The 9,812-nt window shown below is 36.9% G+C and overlaps 1 protein-coding gene across 1 annotated transcript; it reads right to left on the bottom strand.

Annotated features, from left to right (window-relative positions):
- Nucleotides 1-1,130: 1,130 nt before the first annotated feature.
- LOC133702519 (cytochrome P450 726A27-like) lies at nucleotides 1,131-3,165 on the bottom strand. The gene is made up of 2 exons (XM_062126812.1): nucleotides 2,074-3,165; nucleotides 1,131-1,861 (listed from the first exon to the last, which is right to left on the bottom strand). Exons 1-2 carry the CDS (start codon nucleotides 2,965-2,967, stop codon nucleotides 1,241-1,243), a joined length of 1,515 nt encoding a protein of 504 aa, XP_061982796.1. The 5' UTR covers nucleotides 2,968-3,165; the 3' UTR covers nucleotides 1,131-1,240.
- Nucleotides 3,166-9,812: the final 6,647 nt, after the last annotated feature.

Below are 9,812 nucleotides of genomic sequence, written 5' to 3'. Positions count from 1 at the left end.
CACCAAAATATGCCTTTTTTAGGCTCTCTTCAAAACAGGTGTAGCTTTCCCTAGCATTGATGACTTCATTATATGCCTGCTCGTACATTAACACAACTCATTCGCTGATAGTTTGCTTTTTTGGAGAGAGAGAGAGAGATACACAAAAAATAAAAAAGTGAGCTAAGGACGTACGTTCCTCATAAGAAACTCCGCTTAAAATTTCCTTCTCTTTCAGTTAAATACACTTTCGATTTTGCTTTTAAAATACGATCAAACGCCACCAACAACTACCCTTCGTATTTTTATTTTTATTTTTTAACGGCTGGGACAAGGGAATTCTCTCTGGTTTTGGTTGGACAGGGTGTTCCTGGGCTGAAGGGTTTTCTACCTATTGATCTTTCTAATAATTAAAATTGGTTAACCTGAATAGAGTAGAATATAGTTTGAAGGATAACTCTAATCATTTTAAATTCAAAACATAAAAATAAAAAAAATTATCTTTTCACTCAATATCAAAAATACATTTTACATATAAGTTTTTATAGTTTGCAGGATAACTCTAATCATTTTAAATTCAAAACATAAAAATAAAAAAAAAAATATCTTTTCACTCAATATCGAGAATACATTTTACGTGTAAATGTAAAATAATTTTAAATATTAAAAACATAAAATGTTTTTTTTTTTTGATATTTTAGAAATGGAGGCTAGGTTCACAAGGCTTTAGTAGAGTAACGAAGGCCAGGAGAGAAGAAACGGTGGCTGTGATGGCTCCTACAAGGGTCTCTGATTGTTGTTCTTGGCTGGAATAGGATGCTGGTGGTGTTCTCGTATGGTGTACTAGGTGCTGTAAGGGAGGAGAAATGGTATTTTTGGATGGAATAGGTGAGGAAAAGTGGTGCTTTGTATTTTTTATGATTTGGTTGGACTGAGTGTTTATAGGCTGAAGGGTTTGCAAACGCAGTGCGTGGGTGTGAGTTTTTCAATTCTGTCGTCTCCCCCTATTTGTTGGAATGGGTTCCTTTTATTTATAGAGGTGGTGACGGTGCATTCGCTCCCTCGGCTAATTCGAGTTGATAATTATCTAAGAAAATTATAGGAAAAATAAAAATATACAGATAATTTTGAGGAACCCAAACAAAATTAAGTTCTGACAAATTATATCATGTACCATAAGATGAATATTAAAAATCATAGTTGAGACAACTTTTATTTCATAATATATATTTTAGCGCTAAAATAATTTAGCAGTTTTTAATTATCCCACGAGTGAGCGATATGAAATGGGAATTAACTTAAGATCTCGTTTTCTCTTAACTGTGCCACCAAGAGACTCAGTCATGTCAAGATTTTCAGGTTTCAATCCATCAGCAGGTTTCCAGTCAAAATGGTATAACATCTGCGCAAGTAGAAACTCAATGTTGGCTGTAGCAAACAACATGCCAGGGCACATCCTCTTTCCAGCACCAAATGGGATGAATTCGAAGTCGCTACCCTTAAAATCAGTCGAAACATTGATGAATCTCTCTGGATAGAATCTCTCAGGTTCATTCCAATAATTAGGATCTCTTCCAATTGCCCATGCATTAATCAATACTTTACTTTTGACGTGGATGTCGTATCCATTAACATTACACCTCTTCCCACACTCTCTTGGAATCAATGGTCCAGAGGGATGTAATCTTAGAGTTTCTTTGATAACCAACTTCAAGAATTTTAAATCATGAAGGCTTGCTTCGTCAGGAATAGTTCCAATATCATTGAAGACTTGTCTCACTTCTTTTTGTGCCTTTTCCATTACTCTCGGGTTCTTTACCAATTCTGACATTGCCCACTCTAAAGCTGTTGACGAAGTGTCACCTCCACCGCTGAACATTCCCTGAAAGGTAATCAAGTATGACATGTTAGATAGGATTGAGTTCACTTCCAGTTAAGAGTAACATGATGTAAGTCAAATATAGAGCATAGACCATTGGTTTGCATATATATATATATATATGATTTCATTTCATCATGTTTGAGGATGGTTATATTTTTTTTAAAAAAAATTGATTGATTAGTGCGTGTAACAAAGCGAAAATATATACTAACCAGGATGATAGCTTTGATATCGCTTGTTGTTAATTCGAATTCAAGGTTTCCATGGTCTTGGAGATTCAAAAGAACACCGAGAAGATCATCCTCTTCGTTCTTGTCCATCTTTGACGCCAAAGCGGAGTTGGCTCTACGCTCGGAGATGATGCTTTCAAGTATCTCATCTGCTTCTCTACGCATCCTTTCGAGTCTAGACCTGACCCGACTGACCATGTAAATAAATTTGGAGGAAGGGAATATATCTATCATATTAAAACCTCCAAGTGCCTTCATCAATTCGTCAACAATTGGTAAGAAAGCTTCTTGGTTTTTGCATTTCTTACCAATGCTTGCTCTCGCAATGATGCCATTTCCTAAAGAAAATATCATCCTACTAAGGTTGATTGGAGACCCCTCTTTTGAATAAATGGAAGTAATAAAATTAGATACCTCTTCTTCCCTAATAGATTTGAATGATCGTACACGTTTTGCAGAAAGAAGCTCTAATATGGAGATTTTTCTTACTTGTCTCCAATATTCGCCATACGGTGCAAATGCAATGTCTTTACGGTTGTAGAACAGGACGCTTGCAGCTACGAGATGAGGTCTTTCAACAAAGTTGATTTCATGGGTTTTCAACACTTCTTTCGCCGCTTCTGATGAAGAAATAATGACAGTGGAAACTTCACCAACTTGAAGTTGCATGACAGGTCCAAATTTCTTGGCCAAGTCCCTCAGGCGATGATGGGGCAGAGGGTGAACTAGCTGGTGAAGGTTTCCAATAAAGGGTAATTTCCATGGCCCAGGAGGTGGATTTGAACTTGACTTGTTGCTTTTGATAAGTTTCGTCCACGTCCATAAAATGGAGATAACGAGAAGGATGGTTAAAAAAACAGGGAGGGAGAGCGACATTTGCTCTATTCTGAAAAACAAATATTAATTAGTGACAGGGTCTCTGATTGTTGTTTTTGGCTGGAATAGGATGCTGGTGGTGTTCTCGTGTGGTGTACTAGGTGCTGTAGGGGAGGAGAAACGGTGTTTTTTGCTGGAACAGGGGAGGAAAAGTGGGACTAGGAATTCCCTCTGGTTTTGGTTGGACTGATTGCGAACGCAGTGTGTGGGTGTGGGTTTTTCAGTTCTGTCCTCTCCCCCTATTTATAGAAGGTGGGGAAGGTGCCTAGGCTCCTTCTATTTTCATTGAATTCGGACAATTTGAATTGATTATTCAAGATTTTTTTTATTAAATCCCTGGTCATGTTAATTTTGGCATTATCTTTTACAATATAGTTCTTGGTTTTGAATATTTTTAATTTCATTATGGATTGAGCTTCAAAATTATAATATTAATAAGTAGCAGCAAACGATCCGAATGGATTGAATCCGTCTTTACACAACCTAAGATGCACGTTCATTGATTCAGCGGAAAAGTGAGGATGCACACTGTTAAAGTGTTTCCACGCTTTGCCGTCAGAAGGATGCACCATCACTCCATCAACTGCATCATGTGATTGGTGCCATGTCATGTGCTCAGCAGTCCTTCGTGACTTGAATAACCTCTGCAGTCTAGATGTAATTGAGAAGTATCTAAGTTTTTTATATGCCACTAGAGTCTTTCCCCTACCAGTTCTGGGTTTGTAACGGGAATGCCCGCTCGTCATGCACTCGGTCATCTTAGCATTTTCAAGGTAGTATAACATGCAGAAGTTAGGGCACATGTCAATTTTCTAGTATCCTAAACCGAGGGGTTTCATCATGGACTTCGCAGCATAGAAGTTCTCTTTCAGCCTGTTCCCTTCAGGTAAAATGCTTCTCGTCCATTCAATAATCTTGTCATACCCGGCCTCACTCAACCCATGATCTGACTTGATGATGAACACCTGTGCTACGATCGATAATTTACCGTGGTTCGTGCAGCCATCCCATAATGGTTCGTCAGAATCTTTCAACAAATCAAAAAACCTAGCTGTATCTGCATTAGGTTCTTCTTCTATAATTGGACATTGATTGACATTACCTTGATTCATTCTCATTACATCCATAACAATATTCCTGTAAGGATAAGTGTTGTCATTTACCGCTTCATGCACGTTGCTAGCACTAGAAGTTGACCCGACCACCCTTTCTCCCATTCTCCTCTTACTAACAAATACTTCTTCGTGTGCATAGCAACACTGGTAATTCTCCATAAACCCTTTGTGTAGAAGATACATCGTTACAACATCTGGATGCAGATACCTTTTATTTTGACACTTCCTACATGGACACCTAATACCGCCTCTAGTAAAATTTCTGGGAATAGATATTGCGAAATTAATAAAACCCTGAACCCCGTTACAATAATCTATCCTCCGCAATCCTTGGGGTGAATCTCGATACATGCATGAACGATCATCCATGACTTCTATCGAACCTCTATAAAATTATGATGACAACATGTATTAATTAACTATATTAGGTAAATAAATTTACAAAAATATTGGTTTACCTCGAGATTATCCAACAAACCAATTACAACTTCTCATAAATATTAAATATTCATTATCAATTATCAACGTCCATACAAATTAATACATATATATCAATTTACAGAAATTACAACTCCGCAATACCATTGATGATAAAAATTAAAACGGAGCCATTAAACAAGCTATTAATTATTTCAAAACAACACATGTAATTCGGTAATTCAATAAAGTTTCAATAATTTACAAACAAATAAAATCTTACAAAATCTAAAACAAATCATAACAAGTATAAAATTATACATTCATATACTACAAGTTTGTTTGAGAAATAACAATAAAACATGTACATCTACTAACAAAACAATAAAATTGACATTTAAATGTTAAAATTTTAAAAGATAGAATTACTTACAAAAACTGATAAAAATCTATCGGTAAATCAGAACACGGATGTTGTGACGAAAAGACTTTAAGAAATATGACTTGTTGTGCTGAGAAGAGGGAGATTTTTTGTTTGGGGGGGGGCTAGTTGTTTGCAGTTAGGGAGAGTTGAGATGGGGAAGAAGAAGGAGAAATAGGGGAGGGGAGGGTCGGCAGAGAGGGGATATATTAACTTTTGCCGACAGATTCATCGACAACATTATTCTGTCGGCTAGTCTGACGATAAACAGGGCACGTCACCGTACGGAGTTGCCGTTTTGAATCCCTCGGTGATTCCATCGGAATTGTAAACGGTGAATCGGTCACGTCACCGTATGGAGCTGCCGTTTTGAATCCCTCGGTGATTCCATCGATAAAAATCACCAGCAAAAACCTCCACATAAGGGAACCGCCTTTTTTTAAAAAAATTCTCAACATTCCATCCGTAATTCCGTCGGTAACTACCTACTGAATTTGGTCGTCGGTATCTACCGACAGATTAAATTCGGTCGGTAATGGCGACCTTAAATGACTGACAAAATTATTCTGTCAGTAATGCTGTTGGTATAAAGCGAATTTCTGGTAGTGTCAATTTCCGACATTTCCTGAAAGGTAATTAAATAAAAAATGACATACTAGACATGACTGAGTTCACTTCCAGTTAGGAGTAACATGATGCAAGTAAAATATAGAGTATGGACCGTTGGTTTGAGTTTAAATATATATGATTTCATTGCATCAAGTTTGTGAATGGTTATATTTTTTTTAAAAGAAAATTGATGGTTATTTTTCTGTATTAGAAAATCCAAATCATTAATTTCTAAATAGTAATTTCCAACGAACCTTAACTGAATACAGCTCCAACGATGTAATTTAATATAATTAATATTTTAGTTTTGTTGTTCAAACTTTACAAACCAATTAAAGCCAAAATAATAGATGAAATCAAACGTACTTAAGGTACACAATCCAGATTAACATTTCTATTTGTTTCTTCTATTGTATATTGAAGGAACATGCACCTATATTAAGGTTTGAAGTTCCGAACACATGCGTGACAAAACTCGGCAAATCTTGTGCATATGTTGAAGTAGAATTTTTCTAAATTGATTGAGAAATAGAATTTATAGTTTTTTTTTATATAGAGTTATTATGATTTTAAATAAATATATATTTTTTTAGAGTTGATGTATAATTATACAAGTATCTAATTTTATGATAAAATTAAATAAAAATAATTTATAAAAATAATAAAGTTATTAAACTCATTGAAGTTTATGACCCAGGTTGTACGGTGGCCGGGTTCAATTCAATCTGGTATTGTCACAATATTAAAAAAAAATTTCTGTCTTAAAATGTTTTTTAAAAGTTATGTCATATTTTTATCGCTCATTTAAGTTATTTTTGAATCCATTAAATAAAATGATTTATTTTGAGTCAACTCCCACGCAATTTAATTCAAAACTCAAACTAGATAAGGGGTCAGGTTAGCAGGTTTGAAGATCATTCAATTTAATAATATTACTAAAAAAAAATCTTTATATTCTTAATATTTTTTTAATATTTTTTTTAAATAATAAGATCCACGGCATATACTAGTGTGTGTCTTTCATTTGTTTCGTACGGAAAACTCAACTCTTTTGTCCTATCAAAGCAGGTCCATCGGAACCTACTCGCCGTTCTAAAGTTAGTTGTATTATCCATGGCTTGTCCCTCACAATAATTTCCTCGTAGTTGCATGTTCATGTCAGGTCACTAGCCTTGGAACTGGAAATTCCTAGTATGATGCATACATGCCCCCTCCTTTTATAGACTTTTCCATGCAACTATGGATATGATATAATCACTCTCACAATCTAGTGATCAACGGTATACAAAAAATAATAACAAAAACGTATGATATAAATTTATCGAGTAATTTTAATTATAACATGTGATAAATTAAAAATCATGTATTTTATTTTAAATTATTAAATCTCAATTTAAGAAATTATAATATATATAATTATTATGAAAATATATAGTGTTAGATGATCCGAAGAAATTAAACTCACAAACTGCAATTAAATGTATGAGATTAATAAAACTAATTGATTAACTGATTATTCAACTTGAGATTTTATTTCTATGCCACATGAATTTGTGGAACACCATCAAAATCAGTAATGCGCGACGTGGGTGAAATATTAAAAATGAGTGGCTTAAAAAATGCAAACAATCTCTTGTTCCTGTCACCAAAATATCCCAAAAACAGGTGTAGAAATAGGTGGTACTATAATGAGACAACAGATGTAAGGAGAATAAGAGTTCCCAGATGAAGCTCAGAGCGGATACTATTAGAGGTTGTACAACATAAAGTCTCTTATACTCTTGATGAAAACAACAACCGAAGACCTTTCCAGTTCATGCAAGGATGGAAAGAGAGCTGTTGTAGAGGCACCTAATTGAGGGGGTGCAAACGCCTGTGATAAAAGGCGAAGACACCAAAGAGAGTTGATGTAGGTGGAGCTGTTAAGCAGAAAGGCACAAAAGCTCCAAACATAGAAATTGAGGTGGAGGATTGCGAGGAGTGTACCGCAACTCTCTCTTTCTATGTAATCAGTGGCAGTGATCTCCCATAGTGTACATGGTGGTAGATACTTTTGGAGCCACTTTGAAGCATCCCAACTGAAGGAGGATACGACCATCTATAAAAGGCAAACACACCTTAGAGAGAAGGTGTGAGGGCCATGATAGGAGCCCCAGTTCAGACCGTCTTATGACAATAGGCGAAGACACCTTAGAGGAGGTGTGAGGGCCTTGATATACGCCCCAGTTCAGACCACCGCATGACGACGAGCGAAGACACCTGAGGAGAAGGTGTGAGGGCCACGATATGAGCCCAGTTCAGAACAACCCCAGAGCCAATGTGATGGCTGGATATGAGTGGACAGGTGTATAGCCATTAAATAGCTATGATGAGTATGGAGACAAATGCAGGATTGACTTTCATGGATATTGCCACCATTCTAAAGATCAATAAGCTAGAAGGCATTTGCCTTGGACAATAAGTGGATGACTAGTGGAGCACTAAGACACGGCTGCTATGAAGAAGCAGAAGGGCATGCACATGTTCCAGGAACAAGTTGACTCTTGTCAAGGTGGTGAGCTCGGTAATGGCATTGTAATACTCAGAGTATGAGACAGATATGGATCAACCTTTAATGAGCTGCCCCCATGGGTAAAGGTGGAGAGCTACCTGGACTCTTGAGGCTAAGAGCGAGGACTCACGGAGAAGTAAGGCGTGGTTTCTAGGGTGGAACAGAGGGCAGGCGCAACTCCTGGATGAGTTGACTCTTGGAAGAGTGGTGAGCTTCTGATCATATTGAGATACTCAGATAATGACTGTCGCACTTGAAAATAGAAATTTCCGTTTGAAGGGGTGTTGTAAGCCTTGGTATAAGGCTTGATGAATCATTCCGTACCGAGCATGGTTGATACGCTCAAAGGGGAATGCAGTGTGTCCCAGAGACAAGCGTTAACACTCTTCAGATGTGAAGTGGCAGACCATCTAGTTGTAGTGATCCTTTTGTGTGAGAAAAGGTGTGGTTTGGTAACTCTGGTGATTGAAAGGTTTGGCGAGTACCTGTAAACTCGGCCACAGCTGCTCTCAGAATGGTACGCTTGGAAGAGCTGCAAGATCAAGCCTATGCTGAAGAAGCAAGAGGACAATTGCCCCACATGAATGGCAAAGGGGGTGATTGTTAGGATTTGCCATTAATGGGCAATGACTTGTGCAGCCTACCCTAAAAAGAGAGGGTTGCCATTGTCAATGGTAGTTGCACCAACCATTGACAAAATGGTGCAACCCATGTGCAGCCATCTTTGTTGAAGAAGAGCTGGAGCTGGTGGCACCATTCATGCCTATAAATAGAGGCATACGTGAGAGAGCAAAATGAGAGAGAGGAGAGAACGTGAGTGTGTAAAAGAGTAGCTACAAGTGCAGTAAAAGAGCTGGGAGTTGAGTTTGAGTGAAGTGATCCTCCTCCTCCATGTATTGTGTTGTAATCCTTTTTTCTATCTCTAATACAATAACTCTCTCCCGTGGATGTAGGCGGTTTTGCGGAACCACGTTAAATATTGTGTCAGTGTGTTTAATTCTCCTTTGAGCAACTATCAGTACATCACCGGTCCGCGCATGGGGAGCCGTAATCCCCAACAATGACAATTTACATATCATAAGATAAATTTAAAAAGTCATAATTGAAACAACTTTTATTTCATAATATATTTTAGCACTAAAATAATTTAGCAGTTTTTAGCGCACGAGTGAACGATATGAAATGGGAATTAACTTAAGATCTCGTTTTCTTTTAATTGCGCCACCAAGAGACTCGGTCATGTCAAGATTTTCAGGCTTCAAACCATCAATAGGTTTCCAGTCAAAAATGGTATAAGATTTGCGCACGTGCAAACTCATTTGTAAGAAGTCAGCATTTTTCTCTTTCATTTGTTTCATTTGTCTCGTAAGAAAACTCAACTCTTTTGTCATAGAGGACTTATTACCATTTATACAAAAAAAAACTCAAACTTTTTTGACCTAATACTGAATTATTGACATGGGCGTTGGCAAGCGGTAAAGTTAGATATATAGTCGAGGTGTGTGTGTGTGTTTTTCCCGAACAACGCCGTTCATGTGAGGTCACTAGGCGCTAGCCTTGGAACCGGAAGTTCTTAGTTATAGATTTTTCCATGCAACTATTTGGGATGGTATAATCACTCTCACAATATAGTGACGGTGTTAGAAATAAAAATCAACGGTATAAAAAAATAAAAACAAAAATGTATGATATAAATTCATGCATCTAGTAATTTTATATTAAAAAATAATAT

The sequence above is a fragment of the Populus nigra genome, chromosome 9, assembly GCF_951802175.1.
Source record: "Populus nigra chromosome 9, ddPopNigr1.1, whole genome shotgun sequence".
Classification (NCBI taxonomy): domain Eukaryota; kingdom Viridiplantae; phylum Streptophyta; class Magnoliopsida; order Malpighiales; family Salicaceae; genus Populus; species Populus nigra.
This window is presented reverse-complemented; position numbering and strand designations above follow the sequence as displayed.